The sequence below is a fragment of the Grus americana genome, chromosome Z (genome assembly GCF_028858705.1).
Source record: "Grus americana isolate bGruAme1 chromosome Z, bGruAme1.mat, whole genome shotgun sequence".
Taxonomy (NCBI): domain Eukaryota; kingdom Metazoa; phylum Chordata; class Aves; order Gruiformes; family Gruidae; genus Grus; species Grus americana.
Window position 1 is genome coordinate 452,953 of NC_072891.1, and position 18,168 is coordinate 471,120.

Here is an 18,168-nt window from a genome sequence, read left to right on the forward strand (position 1 = left end):
ACTTAATAAAATTGCTAGTTTATAGAGACTGACATGGAACCTGTACTGGCAAGGGATTTTTTTTTTTTTTTTAAATTTTAATTTTTCAAAATAAAAGCTTAGAGATACTTTGTGATTTTCTACTCACAATATCTATGGAAGAGCTAAAAAGAAGGTTATACTGGAATAACACAGAGACTATTGGCTTTTTCCTAGGAAAGCTGCAGAGTCATCATATGGCCTTGCTGCAGCGAGCAGCTGCCTTTCTGTGCTACGTTTCACCGAACGAAAGCGCAGAACGAGAGCGCACAAGTAATGAAGACCAAAATCTCTTCCAGTGAATCTGTTTTCACAGCTGGAGACAGAGTGCTGACTATTCTATATACAGCATCACTGAGCTTAGGAACTCAAGTGAGCAGTGTTAAATTGCACAGTAAAGCAATTTAAGCAAATGACTAATCTAAACCCTTAAGTTTCATTCCTACTTCGGTCTTTTTAAAAGTGGCTTAAAAACATAAACATCAATCCTCTCCCATTATAAGAAGGGAAAAGCCTAAGAATAATTTTGTCATCTTATAGCAAAATCAAGGCAAATACAAACAAGACGACAGTTTACTAAGTTGTGCCAAGCCACTTGTACAGTTGTTTGATCAGGACTTGTGGCACACAAAAACACAGGACATGCTTTTAATTTCCAGAAGGAAAAAAAAATTACTATAAGAAAGATTTATTTTCTAACGTCTTGGTACCTTATCTAAGTCAATACCTTGATTGGAATTATTGTAAAGTTTCTATAGTCTTAGCTACTCTTGGATTACAATATGCATTTTAAAAATCAGAGGTACACATGTGTGTACATTATGCTTAGAAGGTGTCAAAATATTTGTTTGTAAAAACAGAGTGCATGAAGAATTCTTCATGCAGCAAGGTCTCAGCCAAGTAAATTAACACAAACACTTCATTTCCTGTTTGAATGTTCTGATTTTTAAAAATCTTTCCAGCTGATGTAACACTGAATTAAGAAACATGTGACATTAGGATCTCAAAATATTACCCTGGATGTAATCGTAACTGAGAGCAAAGTTACGTTAGATTAGAAATACAGATGATTTGTGGCTTGCTCCAGGGAAATGCAGAAGATTCTAGCACTAACAATTGAAGTACTTCAGTCACCTCAAGTCTAGAAGGATTTGCATGGCAATTCTGTATTTTACTAGCAGAGCATACTCAGCATCATACTTACTGCGGTGCTGGCTGTTGTAGGACCAGGGGTGCCACGACCCTCTTTACCAACAACCTGATTTTGTTCCTCAGGACCACGGGTGACAAGGATTCTGAAGTGCTGCTGCCTCGTGTTTTGATCTGGTCTGATTTTAAACAAGCATCCCTGCCCTTGAGGAATCCGCTCCACTGAATTGCTTCTAGATATTTCTGACCCGCTCCTGCCATTTCCATGCAGTTCTGAATTCAATCCATCATCCGCAGGGCTACTTTCTTCTGTTGGTGGCTGGACAGGGTAGGAAGTACTCCTTTCTAGCCGTATCCGAGGATACCTGACCAATCTGTCCCCTTTTGTTCCAGTAAAACCAAAATTATATTCGCCTCCTGCACCTGTACCACTCGTCTGAGGCTGCTGTAACTGGAGAACAAAGAACTTTTTCCCTGAATTTGCTGACATATCTGGCACATGTTGCAGAGACCAGCGCCGGGGTTCAGGGGTGGGAGCATTATTTTGAGCCTCAGTACCAAAGGGCAGTAGAGTAACCTGAGGCACGTCTGCACTTGAAGCCCGATGCTGAATCCTCACACCACTTATGTTTAAACCTGAAGCTACTTCATTTGCGTCATCTTCTTGGGTAGTTGATGAAGCGTCCTCACTCTGGCTATTAGCAGGAATAGTATGAAATATTCTCTGATTACAGCAAACAGTTCCATTCAGCTGTTGCCCTAACTCTTCCGTAAGCCCAGGTAGAGAATTTTCAGGAGTCACCTCTGGACTGCTTGGAGAAGAAGAATGGTTTTCAACAGGGGACACATAATGCTCCCTGAAGTCTGAGAACTTACAAGGAAGTGTCTCCTCAGGAGATTCCAGGGTTGCGCACTCGTCCGCGCAGCCATTCGCAGCTTTGCGCTGAAGAGAGATCTGCATTGACGAGCTTCTCGTTGGACGCACATCAATACTGTTCAGCAGCTGGGGAATAAACATGGATGTGCTCCTTTTTAAGGAGCCCACTTCTTGCAAATCTCCACCACCGCCATAATCTGCTCCGTGTCGGGAGAAAGCGTGAGGACTGTTCCTTCTTGGCAAAGTGTGGAATGCCATGAAAAAGTCATCTTCTCTCTCCCGGTCGAGGATCTCTGATTCGGGGGCTGTGTTGCTTCGCCCAGAGCCAAAATGAAACCGCAGCCGATGGGCCATGGTTTTACAGAGAGAAGAAAAGGAGAGGGAGAACAGCAACAATTCAGGCACTGCCAGAAGTTAAAAACCAAAGACATAAACTCCAAGAAAAAGTGTCCCATCTGCCAAACTGTTAGCACTGCAGCCCTGATAGCGACAGATAGCAGAAATAGCCCAAGTGGCAAGCAGCATTCCAGGCATGATTGGGTAAGAGCAATCAGCGCTCCTACACACTGTGACATAGGGTAGGATGGTGGGAGTCACGTGGCCTGGTTCCCCCTCTCCAATGTAAGCTAGTGGGGGTTTTGTTTTTTCTTTTTTTTTTTTTTTTTTTTTTTAATGCCAGCAAGAGCCTGAAACAGCACCTTCACAGCTGCTCCTTTTCCATCAGAGAGGAGCGGCCCCAGCGGGAGAGCTCTCACAGCTGACCGTGGCGGCAAGCACACTCGGCACCGCTATAAATCTAAACCACATCGTATTCACAAGGCACGTTTGTATAAAGCACGCACAAAAATTTAACTACAACAAAACCACTTCAATTCACTGTTAAAAGTTTAAGTCAACTCCACATGCAAATGAGAAAAATTATTTCAAGCTTAACATTTTGGTGTGTGTTACAGCATTAGGCTATCATGGCAGAACACGAATAAATATAGCACGGTTACGCTTTCAATTTTAACTGTGTTCATAACATGATTAAGCAACAAACTTCTTGCCTTTAAAAAGCCATAACTTTTACATTGTCCCTACGAACACAGTATAACCTACACTACCCTGCGCAGTCCCTTTTAGTAATTAAAAATTAGAACAAACAAAGCAATCATACATATGGCAAAGATTTCTCACACAATAAAAGCGGCAGAAATGTGCAAGATGGCAGGAGACAAAGTTTTCAGTTTTACCAGGCAGTAAAGACGAGTGAAAACCGGAGACGGGTGTTGCATGTCGTTTTGTACCGATTTGTCTTAAACACCGCACAGAAACTCTGCCCATTGCTGGCTAGCCTCCAGTGAGAAAGTTAGCAATATTACCACGAGTGGGATTGCCAGCACGGAATACAGTTACGCTCTCCGAGAGCCAAAAGCCCTCAGAAGAGGGACAGACAGACAAGATACACCAAAACGTAAAACGAACACCCTAAATCAGCTCTATTACAACGCAGAAACTCAGTGGTCTGAGGATACTCACATCTGAAGCGTGCTCACAATAGCACTTGTTAGTACAGACTAGAAAAGAAACTCTGGTTAGCGAGAAGCGCAGCCTCATTTCGACACACAGACATTTGCTCCCTAGGAGAACTTGAAAGCCTAAGTTTTGTCAACAGCTCTGAAAATTTGTAGGTGGAGGGTCAGTACTCTAGCTAGACATTTCAACCCCTGTTGGCAAGCAGCTTGTTTTCAAAAGACACAAAGTGACCAATCGCAAGAGAAATGGAAGCTTAAAACGATGTGGCTGCCAACAGACAGCACAATCCCCTATTGTTTTCAGGGGACTATGAGCCAACAACAAGAAAAACATGAATAGCTTCTACACAGCATCAGTACTGTAGATTGCCTAGTGGAAGCACAGGTGTTGATATGATTTTCTCTTACTTCTCAGATAAAAGGTATTATCCGAGGACACAGTCTCTCTGAGCACCGAAGATGAAGCTTGCATCATAAATTCTCTATTTTGATCGGGGGATAGAAAGGAAAAGTCATACTGCAAAGACAGAAAGCGCTTTGATAATTTGGGAACATGAAGGAGAAAAAGCTCTTGCAATAAAAAGCATGCAAGTATTGACAGTAAGTATTTCAGAGTAAAGCTAAAATAATCAGTTCAGCGTCCCCTTATTCTGTAAACATAACCTGATGGAAATCTGCTGTTCTAAAAAACCCAACGTACTTGCTTTATCAATAGCTTAGGACACCTTTTGAAAGGAAAACAACGGCTCCTAAACCACAGGTCACTGCCTTTGCAAAGATGTTACAAGCCCAAGGGCAGACAGTCTACAGAAGTAGGATCACAGGAAGAACAAACAGAAAATGGTTCAACAATAAAGAGTACCAAAACTGCCAGCGTAAGGCCAGTGCTGCATACAGAAACTTGAAAATGTTAATAATCTGAAATGGGTATACCAGAACTGTCACTTCTCAGCTGTCGCTGCGTACAGAAATTCCTCTGAACCACCCCCCCCGTTACCATCACCCACGGACATCCCCAATGCAGGCCACAGCCAAGCCTCTTCCACGAGTTCTGCCTTGTCCTCCACACCAACACAAACTTACGCCAGCCATCCCCCAAGACAGATGCGAGCTGCGCAGTCACGTCAGCACAGTCCTGAGCCCCGGCTTACATGTTCTGCCTCACAGCTACAGTTACAGGATTCTGCTTCAGCACTGTTTGCATCAGCTGGTGATGGAAGAGGACCTTAAAGCTGGAAAGAACTTACCGATAAGCTCCTTAAGTTCAAAAGGTATAGGACAGTTTTAATAGTGCAAGTGATCATTATATGTCAATAAATATGCTCACAGTCAGACCACTCTAAATACACACTGTCGCAGATTTACTGATTTACTTCCTCCTAAAGGAAGAGATAATAATTTGGCCGCAAGTCCACTTTGTCCCCAGGAGATTAAAGCTTGTATGTTTTTCTTTGCTCTATATTTATAGGAAGACAGAGGAAAAGAACCTATTTTTGAAGACAGATGTTTCCATACTGTTTGGGGTTTTCTGAATAAAAGGACCTTCACAACACTGATCCTAATCTTCACAAAGCAAATAAGCTTGGTAGAGGTTGTACTGCACCCAACCAAGAAAACGTTAATACCTGATCTCATAAACAGACAGATGGTGTTACACTTTTCAAAAGACAAAAACCCAAGAGAGTCATTCACCCAGCATGTCATTGCACTGGCATGTTTCACCTAATATGTTCAGAATGACAGTGTCACTTATTCCACGTATGTCCATGTGAAAACCTTATCTACTCAATCATAACAAAAGCAAGAAGCAGCGAGATGTTGGAAGACTTCCCTCAAAGAGCTACTACATCAGACAAATTAAATTCAAGGCTAAAAACACTAACAAAATGCTGGGCATTATGAGGCAGAGAACTGAAAACAGAACAGAGCGCGTTATTTCGCCATTACCTTAAACCTTCATCTACCCTCGTCTTGAGTAGAAGGTGCAGCTCTGGTAACCACATCCCAAAACCAGGTGCGGAAGTATTAAAAGGTACAGGAAAGAGACACTAAAATGATCAGGGGGTGAAGCAGCTGCTTTGTAAGTGACTAAAAAGGTAGGGACCGTATTGGTTTGCAGTGGAGAGGCCTAACGAAGAATATGACGAGGCTTTCACTGTCAGAATACTGGGTTAAGGACCGCCACCTTGGTCTGATCCAGCAGGGTACTGCTTTTGTATTTAATGCTCTGACGATTAGTCCCCAAACCAGATGCTTTTTATGCTTCTATCTGCATTTCGTAGCACACTCACTTAAACAACAGACAAAACCACAGCTTTAAAATGTGCTATATTTTCATCAGCTGTGTTACACAGAGCCTTGCAATTAGTGAAACACATCCAAGACAAGCACTCACCAATCTGTTTTCATCAAACACTTCAAACAGGAGACGATGATTGGTTGGGTTTACCTATAAGAAAAGTCAAATAACGTCACTTTAGGTTCATGAGCTTGATGGTAACAATATATGGGTACTAGTTCATACAGTGATTAAACCACGGCAAACAGAACAGGACTAACAGGTTTTATGTAAATCTTAAACTGGAGCACTAGAACACTTTGTTTCTAAACTACACCCTACTACAACTAGAAATAGCCGAGCGGTTGACATTACAAGCTCTCACATACTGTGCCCAATGCCATTCTCTTTGCACAGAAAGCTCTGAAGAAGAAAGGCATGGCTGCTGCATAGCGCCCAGCTGTGTGCATCCCTATGGCCGAGAGGAATTTGCAGAAGACACCCCTGGGCAAACCAGGCTGCTTCTCTCCCTTGTCGCCCCCAGTACATGCTGCAGCCAGGAAGCACAACTGGGGGGCTTTGCAGGAAGCACAACTGGGGGGCTTTGCCAGCCCGGGGCAGCCAGCAAGGCTAACGTGGCCTCAGGAAGGGTGGCCTGGCCAAAGTGACCAGCTCCGTGTTTTGGGAACAGGTCCCAGGCTGGACAGACTATCAGGGCTTTTGGTTCTACAGCTGCAAAGCTCAACTCAACTGTAGGGAGCAAGAGCTTTACTGTCTTTCAGAATTCCACTATTATCTGTACCGCAGACTGTCCGTTGCTCGCTATTTCTAGCCTTTCTATCACACTTGCCTGTGGAAAACCCAACAGAAGTCTCTCCAATGCTTGAAAACAACAAGTATACCTCCAGAAAATTATTTACGTTTAAGAAGGAGGACTGTCAACATTTAAAAGAAAAAAAACAAAGAAACAAAGAACTCTGGTAGGAAGACAAAACAGCCACTACTAAACAAGAAATAAGTTCTATAGTATTTGATCCACTTGATACATTTTTTTCAGAAAAACTTTGTAAGTCAGGTTACTGTGTCCATCGTGTTTAATTAAGAAAATTTAGAAACAATATTCCACAATGGACTGATAATTCTGGGGGTTGGTGATGAACTTCCCAGTTTTGAGAAAACTAGGAATTGTGACACACAAAAAAAGGGTATACATTACTTTATATATTCACATTATTGTTTAGGATTTTCCAGATCTTTTAACAGAGATTCTATGAACTATATTTGTAGTTTAAGCAACACAAATTGTGGCAGTTTTGTGTATTCTCTTCGCCTGAGAAAAGGAAATGATTAAAAAGGCTACCTTGAATAATATCAGTTAAAATTATAAGCACAAATATACATAACAAGCTTGCCTAATCCTGAGTAAATATATTTCACTTTAAAACATATGAATTTGTTCCTTACAGTCTGCCTTACAACTTGGCATGTTTATGAGACCAGTATTCATAAAGATGGGCTTACGAGGAGAGCTCATCCATTTCTGAATCAGGCATGCAGTCGGGATCAAATTTGGGAGAGCTTGAAATGTCTTCCAATAGATACGCAGGCAAAAACGTTCTTTGACTTCCCTTCCCTAGGCACTGTGCATCCTGGGGTACGATGGTAATCTCTCTCCCTAAGTTACCTATCCTCTGCTGAAGGCAAAGGCATCTGAACACCTCACCATAACATGCTCTCGTACTAGGGTAATGACTTTCTAGGAAAACAGCAGTATTAAAATGCCTCTGCGTTTTTACAGGCAGGTACCTTAGGTTATCCCATGGTAGAGCCACCTCTGTAGCGAGAGCGGGGCAAACATCAAACGCCACTCTGATGAAAACAGAAAACCTCAGGCCCAGTCGGAATTTAGTGTCAAGACAGTTCCTATGGACTCCGCATAACTTGAAAATGCCTAAGTCCATATTCCCCCCTCTGAGCACATTATCAAAATATTTCATTAGACAAAGATGATTTTAGGTATGAGTTACCCAACTGCTAGAAAAGCTATTTGGTACATGTTTAAAAATAAAAATTCCACTTGAACCTCAAAAACCTGTGTATGAGCAAATATACTGGTGGGAACTCTATCTGAAAGATCTACTAGCGAGACAGTCAGTTGCCAAGACTCTATAAACAACGCTCAAGAGGATACTCGCTTTTCACAATCTACACTCACAGCAGCTGTTTTAAGATTAAATTTTAAAACCCACTGAAATTCTACCTTACCTTTTGTGAAAGCTACAGCTGCACAAAAATTAAGTCATTCTTCCATGGAAAAACATTTTCACCAACTAAATAACAAAGTTGTTACAGCCCTTCTCCTTCATATTATGTTGGGTTTGATGACCACTGTTTTAACCCCTCCTTTACCACTTTCAAATATTTAAAATTATTTTTTCTAATAAAAATCACTCAGTTTTAGCTGTCACTTGGTTTCCATTTTAAGCAAGATCTGGAAAGATTAAAATGAAACTACAAAAAAAAGCGTATTTTGATCTTTTTGGCAAGTAAGATAAAGGCCAAGAGAAATTACTTTTTCTGTCTTCCTTCTCCACATATGTAACTTAAATTTCATATAGCTCTGGGAAATAACTCTGATTATTTGCCACTGCATTAACATTTTAAAATCACAGCAAACATGCTCTGCTAAAAATACATTTTCAAGTAAAAAGAGTTTTTCATTTGTCAGACAAATTAAATCAAAACTTGCTCTCAATAACATCTCAAACTGTGAAACGGTCCATTTCTAATTAACCTTATGCCAATTTCTGCTGGTCATTCCATTGCTACAGAAACAGAAGAGCAATTACATCAGGACAAGCATTTTTTTATGCAAACATACAAGCAACAACTAAAAAATAAGCTGCTTCTCAACCTTATAAAATGCCATGTGATTAATTGTACGTGTTATAATAACAGTTGCAAGTAAAGGGAAACTTACTCTAAAATAAAATTCTTCATTCCATTTTGGATTCAGTGTCTGTAAAAGAAAAACATATTTACATTACTAAAATTTCTTTAGCTTTGTCATTTTGCAATCATCAAAATGTGCATGCAAGTGACAATTTTCTAGGAAAAAAAAAGAAAAAAGCATGTAAAAAAAAGCCATCAAATTGTTTAGAAATTCTCTCCTGAGTAAACCAAACGTGGGAAGATATTTGAGTCAGATGATCCTAAAATAGATGTTAAGTATAAATAGGATTCTATGAGTAAAAGGCAAATCACTGAGAACCTGTAGAAATAAAACCTGAAGATGTTTCATTCTCGAGATTCAGTTAAACTCAGATTGAAAAAAAAAAAAGGAAAAAAGGAAAAAAAAGTTTTTTTTTTTAAACACAAAGATAACTTTAGGGATACAAAAATAAAGGCAGATTTATACTGTAAATTAAACAGAAAAAAAAAACCCAAAAGGAAAGGTTATTTACTTTGAATAGGTATGATACTCTTCCTAATCTCCCCCAAGCCTATGGAGGATTTTTATTTTGTTTTAATAACCTGAATTAAATGTACAGAAAAAACAGGCATATAGATTGCAATCTGAAGGGAGCTCAAGCATGAAATGATAAACTGATAAAAAAACAGATCAGAACTACAAACATTAATAATTTGGGCAATTAACATTTGGATACGTTTAAAACCAAGTGCGATGTGTCCAATGGTTTTGTTTTCATGCCAAAGCATTCCCTCATTCTCTCACATAGCAGAGATTTACCAGGAGAGCTGACAGTAAAAATTGGCTCTACACCCACCAGAATTTTGTTATAGCCACGGAGGAGAATCTGGGCTGTTCATCTTAACTCCTTGGTATAGATACAATAGGTTTATCATGTCCAGGACATGGTGGCTCACTACACTGCATTTCTCTACAAAATGGAAATAGAGGAGTCACATTGTAGCTCAACACGTGCTCGTACGATCGCATCTCACTGACAACTGCGCATCCTCCTTTGCACTTTAAATTGGGGCTGAATCCTTACCCTACATGTATGTAATCTGTGATCAGTGAAATCCAATACTGAAATTCAAAAACCCTGTTCTAGAAAATTCAGGGGAAAAAGGAGGATAAAAGGAAGTAATAGTATAAAAAAAGATCAAACTCAAAACCTATAGGAATGGCTATGCAGGTGGTTAACAGTTGTACTCTTAGAAAAGTTTTACCTGCATTTATCCTAAACAATCTTATGACAGAGCAGGAAAATACTTCATGAAAGAAAAGACCATTGTAAAGAGTAGATGAAAAAAATAAAATTAGTGTAGGTGAAGGGCAGGGATAGGGGTTGGGGGCGGAAAGAAACTTTCACCTTTTTTCCGTAAGGAGCACAAGTGTATTCAGCAAAAAAATAATGAAGTAATAAGAAAAAAAAAGTTACTTTAAATACTTGTGTTCATCAAATGTGGCTGTTACTGACAAGAGAGGTTCCATGTAATTTAACAAATGGAGCACGGTCTTGTACTAAATTTGAGGGTGCTACAGTCCGTCAATAATGCATTAATTTTGAATGCTGCTAAACCACAAATTCAAATTTCAGGAAATATTTGATGTATTAGGCAGCACAATTTTTGGTAGATGCCCTGGTAACTGGCAGAAATTTCTTCCACCTTTACACATCCAACAATTAGTAGGTCAAGTCAGAAAGTACAAACACTAGAATCCTAGCAAAGGAGAAAAACACTTGTAAAGAAACGCTCCAGAAATAAATGCATGAATAACTTCATAAAGATATTAGCCGGGAAACAACGACAAAAAGACTCATCAGCAAAAAGAGCCACATCCTAAAAAGGGCAAGTACCGTACAGATAAAGAACTGCCAAGAGTCAAGCTGAGTTAGATCTTCCACAGGATATTAGAACAAACACAAAGACTGTTTTTCAACCATATAAATAAGATGAGAACACAGAAAGAAACGATGCTACTAAGCAATGTAGCTCCATGGGAGACTAAGCAGAGTTAGCTATGGGAAATTCTGGTTAACATGACATATGGGAAAGGCAGAATAACTAAAAGGGACTGGTACGCAGATAGAAGTTGTCACAACTGATGTACAAGTAAAGTCTTCAGAGCTCAGTGCAGTCAAATTGAGGAAATCGGATAATCTTCATCCAGACTTTTAAAAGAATTGACGTGAAATCACAAGCCTAGCAGCAGGAATTTGAAAAGCATCCTCAGTATCTTACAAGATCGGAAGATGGCAAACAGCAAATACAGCTTTTTCACTGCAGAAAGAAGGGAGCGTTTCTAGCAGGCCACTGAAAAAACAGCTCCAGAAGGAAACACAAGGCATTAATCAAGTTTTACAGCTGGAAAAACTCGATGTGCGGAGCTTCAGAAATTCAATATAGCAAGATCACGCCAGAGAAATCTGAAATTTTTCTGATACCTTTATTTTCTCAGAGTAAGTAAATGATGTGCATTTAATTCCTTTGGCTGTAAGCAGGCACTTCCTAAGGCCTGGTCCTGCTGTACAGTAGGATAGGGATCAGACAACTGCACGGGTAGGGTAAAAGGAGAATAAAAAGGGGAAACTGCAGTCCCTCCTGCCTTCTTGAAGTGCCACACAAAGTTACCAATTAAACTGAGGAAAACAAAAACGAGTAGAAAAATAAGAAACTAGTGAACGGTTAGACGCCGTCATATTAAAAGTTACAGAGCTGAAGCAGATAATTGGCAGCGTCTTTCGGAATCACTCCTGGCACTGATTTTGCTCAATATTTTTTTGTTCATAAGTTTAACTGAAAATCAAGATATAATGATGTTTGCTATTTACAAAATAAACAGAGGGTGCAAGTTGCACAGGAAGAATACTGCTTTGAGAGCAGAAGTCTTGAGATGAAATGTAACAATTCAAACCAGAAATGACTAACTAGAATTTCCAATAGATGAGTTAATATTACTATTATGGAAATGACTGCAAAAGTCCAGGCTTTAAGTGACAGTTCGAAGAAACAGGGAGAAAAGGCAGATGCAGCCCCAGGAACACATCATCATCCTCTCGCCCTCAGCCCTCTGCCTGCAGCTGGGCAGTGGCACAAACGTTGTCCTTTCCTTCCTAGGGCAGCACTAAGATCCACGAGTTTCTCTCTTCCCTGACACAATCAATACAATACTTTCACATCTTTACTACATTTTTTTTCTTTATGGTTGTAGTCTTAGAAGCTTTCTTATTCTCCCTTCCCATGGATCCAAAGCTGGTAAGTACTGCTTCAGATCAGCAGTGAGGTTATGACCTTATTTCCATTATTTTCAGGAATCCCGAAGCCCGCATTTTGCAAACAAGCCCGTTGAAAGCGACCGCATAAGAAAGATTTCTCAGTACTGACACAGGTGCACTGATGTAATAGCTTCTCTTGAATATTGCCATTCCATAGTGAGACAATCAAAGTCAGTCTCCCAAGATCATGTTAGCTAGGCTTACACCAGAATTATCACAGCCAGGTATTCTATAAGAGCCTGAAAATGGCCTAGCAAGCCTAAGCACTTTCCATTCATAGGATTTCAAGAACAGGACTTGGTTCCAGGTGACTATGTGCCCGGAAATGGCTCGACGACAAGCACGCTCTCTACAAAACCAAGGTATGCGTATCCTAAGAAAAACCTCCCACGCACTCATACGGAATTGGCGTTAAATCTTGAATCTAGTCAAGGAAACAAAAAATACCATGGTCCACGTTGTTACTATAGCAACGAACTAGGTACTCCTTTTTGGAAAAGTTAACGTTTTTCTCACAGGTGTTAATGTCTAAAAGCTTTACATAGAACTAAGCTAGATGGGCTACAAAGAAGTATTTAAAAGGATACAATGAATGTAAAAACGCTAGTATAAAACAAGTACTAATGGTTGACAAGGAAATCTTTTAAAAATTACATCAAACATGCCCCGGGTCCTGCAAAAAGTTCTGCTTGAATCTTCCATGCTTCCAGGATTTCGCATCGGTTTTCTCATGACACCTAATGTTCTGGTTTTAGAACAGCATCATTCTATTTTGTATTTTCAGTAACAAAATTTTCCTCACTATTCTGTTTTGCAATAATGATTTCAATTGCATCATTGTTGAATCTAAGTATATTCATAAAAATGACAACTCATTATTTTTCCCTTTTCATAGGGGTTTTGTCATTTTTCCTCTCTGCCATCACTACCAGTAAACTTAAAAAACCCCAAACAAACAAAAACCCAAAAAACCTTCTAAAATCTTAGGGCCCTGATAATGACAAATATCATCCCCCAGTGGAATTTCTGTTTGTGTGGAATGAAATTAAGAAACCAAATAAAATTTTATTTTGATTCTAATTAAAATTAAAAACATTTTCAGTGCATTTCCAGGCTTTTCTTACAGCATATCTTCTGTTATTTGGCTATTTTAAATTCCCATATTAGGAAAATATTTTGAAAATGGATATTTTGAAAGGAAACATTAAAGAATGATCATTTCTGCTAAAAGTCGAATAAATGATAATTAAAGCAGATATTCTTAGTTCTCTATTTCAGCTGTATCTTTCATTAAAATATGACTGATAAAAAGAAACAGTGAGTGACGCAAGAAGATTTGTTAAGTCAAGCTTTAGAGAATAATATGCAACATACTAGACCCTGTCAACAGATCATGCACACTGAAGATGCATGCACTTGTTTTCTTATTTTGGTTTGGGAAAAAGAAAAAAAAAAACAAAACAAACAAGAACTCCACCTTATTCAGTTGCTATACATGTAATGCAACAATTTAAATAAGTGTTGTATTATGTTACAGAATTGTCTTCCAGTATTCTTAATGTTTCCAAAACAATGGAATAAAAAAAAGAGTACATACATACCTTTTTAATAGTTTTTGTCTGCACAAGAGCAAGTTCTCTGTTCTCATCTGCTACATACAAGGAAAGTTTCACATACGGGTCGCTGCAAAAGAAGATGTCATATTTAATGGGAATATAATTTGACAGCCAAATATAATTTCAGTCTTTGTCATTTAATTGGATAGCAATAGCAGCTCTAAACACTTTTAGTGAAAGTATTTTCAGTGAAGCCTAGTAACTGTTGTAAGCTCCTGAAACATTTAAAGTGTTTGAATATGCTCAATTAAATACTGACCATAGCATTAAAGATAATTTACCTCACAGCTTTATCCCATTGCTATGGACAAGAACCACTTGCTTGCATACAACGGCTGCTCACAAGCATGCATGTCCATTAACATGAGTCAAGAAAAAAAATTAGAGCCGTGGGTTTTAGAAGAGACTCGCTGTAACTAACCACTTGAGGTTGACAGGAAAGGGAACAGGAATTATCTTGAAGAAGTGGTTCCAATTTTATTGAACCATAAAACCAAGCTGCATCAGTGGTGATACCAGTATGGCCCTTCTGTCCATCCAATACCCCTGCCCCTGAGCTCTCCTGCCCACACCACGGGTCTCCTCCTCACCAGCTGGTCCACTGTGGTGCTCGCCGCAAACAGATGCTCGTCTCGCAGGTAATCCACACTCGTGGGTCCCCCCCAAAATGCTGCCATGGACCCTCTCCCCAGCTGGTACCCCCATCCAGACCCAGAGCTTCCTACTCACTGGCTAGTCCAGCTTGGGTATGCTAGTGAACGCCACAGGTGCTCTCCCACGCACACCAGGTCTGGGGGTGATACAGACACTCAACAGCCGGCACCAGGCTGTGACTAGCAGCCCCACTCCAGCCTGGACAATCGTAATGAAGATGCTCCCACTTCCTTACTGAACAGCACACTGACCCTGCTTCAGCTTTTCAGGCCCTTCTCATTACCAGGTCGCTGAAGATCAAACACTATCATAAAGGTTTGCACAAATGCCTCGGCCTCCATTCAAATCCAATTTCCAAGGTCAGTGATGCAGAGTGAACATTAAATTTGCAGCTATGGGGTATTATAACTGCTACCTTGAGCTCTACAGAGTGTTAAGTAGATCCGCCACTAGTCCTGTTTTCCATTAGAGTTCATGTGCACTTAGGAAAAGTCTTGCCCACTGTGCCAGACCTAGCCAGCATAGACGAATCTGGCCTCAGATCCCCCCTGACTCCGCTTCCTCGTTCAGAGGGAGAAGGAAGTAGAGATATTCCTGAGACCAATACCTTTCAGATATAAAACGTGCCACTAAAGGAGGTCACTTCTTTCACCTTAACTCCAGCTGCTTATCACTGATGCTGTGCTGCAGGCTTCTGCCCTCCAAATCTGTACTTTCTGATTTCTTTCAGCAGGGAGACAGTAGATACCAGTAAGGGGTGATGTGGAGAAAGGCTCCGTGACACCAGTATGAGATGACAGTCTGCTAGATCCTTCCCAGGACTGGTAGAAGAATACATCTGTTGGGAGGTCTAAACGTTAAAAGAACTCCACAAGGGAAGAAGGGAATCTTGTATGCTACAAGCAACCTTAAGTATGCTAGTGTGGTTTCCACAGTACTCACAAATAATACATTCAAATATAACCTTTCTTTTATGGAATAAACTATCATGGCCATGAAAATGATTTGAGAGCTGGAGCACCTCTCCTATGAGGACAGGCTGGGAGAGTTGGGGTGGTTCAGCATGGAGAAGACTCCGAGGAGACCTTGTTGCAGCCTTCCATATCTAACAAGGGCTTATAAAAAAAAGACAGAGACTTTCTACCAGGGCCTGTAGTGACAGGACAAGGGGCAATAATGGTTTTAAACTTAAAGAGGGCAGGTTTAGATTGGATGTAAGGAAGAAATGTTTCACGCTGAGGGTGGTGAGGCACCGGCACAGGTTGCCCAGAGAAGCTGTGGCTGCCCCTGGCTCCCTGGCAGTGGTCAAGGCCAGGTTGGATGGGGCTTTGGGCAACCTGGGCTAGTGGAGGGTGTCCCTGCCCATGGCAAGGGGTTGAACCAGATGATCTTTTAAAGGTCCTTCCTAACCCAAACCATTCTACAATTCTATGACTCTATGTCGAAAGGACCCAACTGGGAGAAAACCATCCTGCAGAACCAGACTAACTTCATACAGGTATAATGTCAGACAGTGGAACTGGAACAGTGTCTCTGCTTGAAGAGAGGAAATGAGTGGAAGAGGGCACTGAACTGCTCTGATGCTTCCCTTTCAAGTTTGCAGCACAGTCAACTGGATGCCAATCCAGGGTTTCTTGAAGGAAGGATAAACAACAGACATTCAGATTGCCAGTTCATTCAGAGATTCAGACACTCTCAAATACATTTCTCTGATACCTTTTAAGTTTAAAAAACAATTTTGTGACAGTATCAAAGCAGAATAGCCAGCAGTTGAGTGTTCATCATACTAGATGCTTAATTTACTTGGAAAACAAAATACCACAGTAAGGTGAAAATAAAGAAAGAATAAACAAGACATCATGTTAGATTGATTATTTCTATCAGTAGATACACATAAATGCATCTGCTTAAACTGCAATTAAATTCAGCATTAAGCACCAAGGTTTAAAAGAAAACAAAGCATCATTGTGATTAAAAAGAAATGCTGATACTACCTTGAATTGCTCGATGTACTGTGCTGCCTAATATTTACTGTCAAAATAGCCTATTACAAGAAGCAGTAGAAACCAGATATTCATTGAAGCCTGCGGTTTGCAGTGGAGAGGAGGAATCAAACTGAGCCTTTCTGACATAAGCCAACGTGAAGAAAGGAGTTTGTATGGAAGAAGGATTAAAAGGCAAAATTAAGGACCTTATAGGGCTGTGAAATGAAAGTCTTAACTCCAACACTGCACAACATTAAGGAACTAAAACGGACAGCTAACATTTGAATCCACAGAAGCATTTAGGCGTGTTTGTGGGTCTCACATGCAAACTTTTCTGCAGGTCTGGTCCTTAGTCTTAATTCAATGCTTAGACACTTAAGTCCATGTCTAAGACCGTAGTTTTGCCTTCAGTTTTAGCTGGTCTAAGTCTGCTGCTGAAGTTAGCCCATCCTCTCCTTCACCTGTGGCCACATGTTCCTGCATCAGTGCTAGTCCATCAGATCAGACAGCTGATATGACTGAAAAAACCACTACAGATATAACAACACTAACAATTACAAAGCAATAATTTTCAGATATAAGAGTTCCCAGAAGACAAGGAGGAAGAGAAATGTGCATCTGGGATAAGGGGAGGGTAGGACCTCACTTTCAGTGGAAGCACAGACTCAGCTTAGCTTAAGCCAACAGTAAAACCTCACTCTTAGTTACTTCTGGAATCGAAGCCTAGAAAGTATTATTTTGATAGCAATTTTACTGCACAAAACACTGGCAGTCCTATATAAAACTGAAAGAAAAAGATCACATGAGCCGGACCTACATCCAAACATAACGCTACTAGCAATGCACACTTGAAAAATGCAATGGTTCTTAAAGAAAAGACACTCTCTACTGCTAAGTAGGTGGGAGTAACACCCTCCCAGGTTTAAGTTACCAATCTATACTTGGGCAACACTGTTTTCATGAATCCTTAAGAAATACCAGAATTTTTTAATCCTAAAATATCCTGGATGAATCTTCTGTCTACAGAAAATGAAGAACTGTGAAGGTGGCAACAGGTTATTTTTTTTTAAAATATGCTTTTTTTTAAGCAAGAGAATAATCAAGTTTATTACAGATTTCAGTAAGAAAATTTTGCCTTTACTGAACAGACTATTGACATCTCTGCCCGCTCTAAATGGGACAGACTGAGTCCGACTGAACTGTCCCAGCAAAGTTCTCGCTCCTCAATGCAAGGTGGGAATTTATCCACATGATTAGATACTTGAGACTTACGTGCATTCATTTACTTAAAATGAACACATAGCTGGACAGACACTATAAACCAACCTAAGTCACCATTGCTCCGAGTAAAGCTGTCTCACACCTCCCTCTACCCTGGCCCCCTGCATTCCCCTTCACCAGTGGCAGACTGCCTCTGCACGGAGCTCTGCACAGAGCCAGATCAGATCAAGGACGCAGGCTAAAGGCAGCAGGCAGAGGGGAAAGAAGCCATCCTTCTCCAGCTCCATCAGTACCCTGGCTCATTTCAGTGGAAGAGGACAGACAGCAAAGGCGGGAAGGAGCATCAAGGGAAAGGGCAGAAATTTTTATTTAGTTAGGTTTGAAGTCACAATGTCATCTTGGTGTTTTCTAAAGTCTACCATCTAACTTACTCTGTTAAAAAATTAAACATTGCAAATAAAGAGAAAACAGCACTTGTTAAGGACATCTTTAAGCCATGTGAAATGCACCGCCAGCTTGTTTAGTCGGTTTTAGCCTTTTGAATAGCAATGAGCGTTTAAAAAGAAAAAAGAAAACTGTTAATCAGAACATAAGGAAACAAGAGG

The 18,168-nt window shown here is 40.3% G+C and overlaps 1 protein-coding gene across 14 annotated transcripts in view; it reads right to left on the reverse strand.

Moving 5' to 3' along the window:
- Nucleotides 1–18,168, reverse strand: part of NEDD4L (NEDD4 like E3 ubiquitin protein ligase) — a 181,326-nt gene that overhangs the window by 90,675 nt on the left and 72,483 nt on the right. For 10 of the 14 annotated variants that reach the window (XM_054811250.1, XM_054811253.1, XM_054811251.1 and 7 more), the window contains 3 exons: nucleotides 13,689–13,770; nucleotides 8,820–8,858; nucleotides 5,957–6,010 (listed from right to left, as the gene is read on the reverse strand). In XM_054811250.1, coding sequence (XP_054667225.1) covers nucleotides 5,957–6,010; nucleotides 8,820–8,858; nucleotides 13,689–13,770 — 175 coding nt within the window. Of the gene's footprint in view, nucleotides 1–1,222; nucleotides 5,860–5,956; nucleotides 6,011–8,819; nucleotides 8,859–13,688; nucleotides 13,771–18,168 lie in introns of those variants that run through there. The other 4 variants (XM_054811246.1, XM_054811248.1, XM_054811247.1 and 1 more) reach the window with 4 other exon arrangements.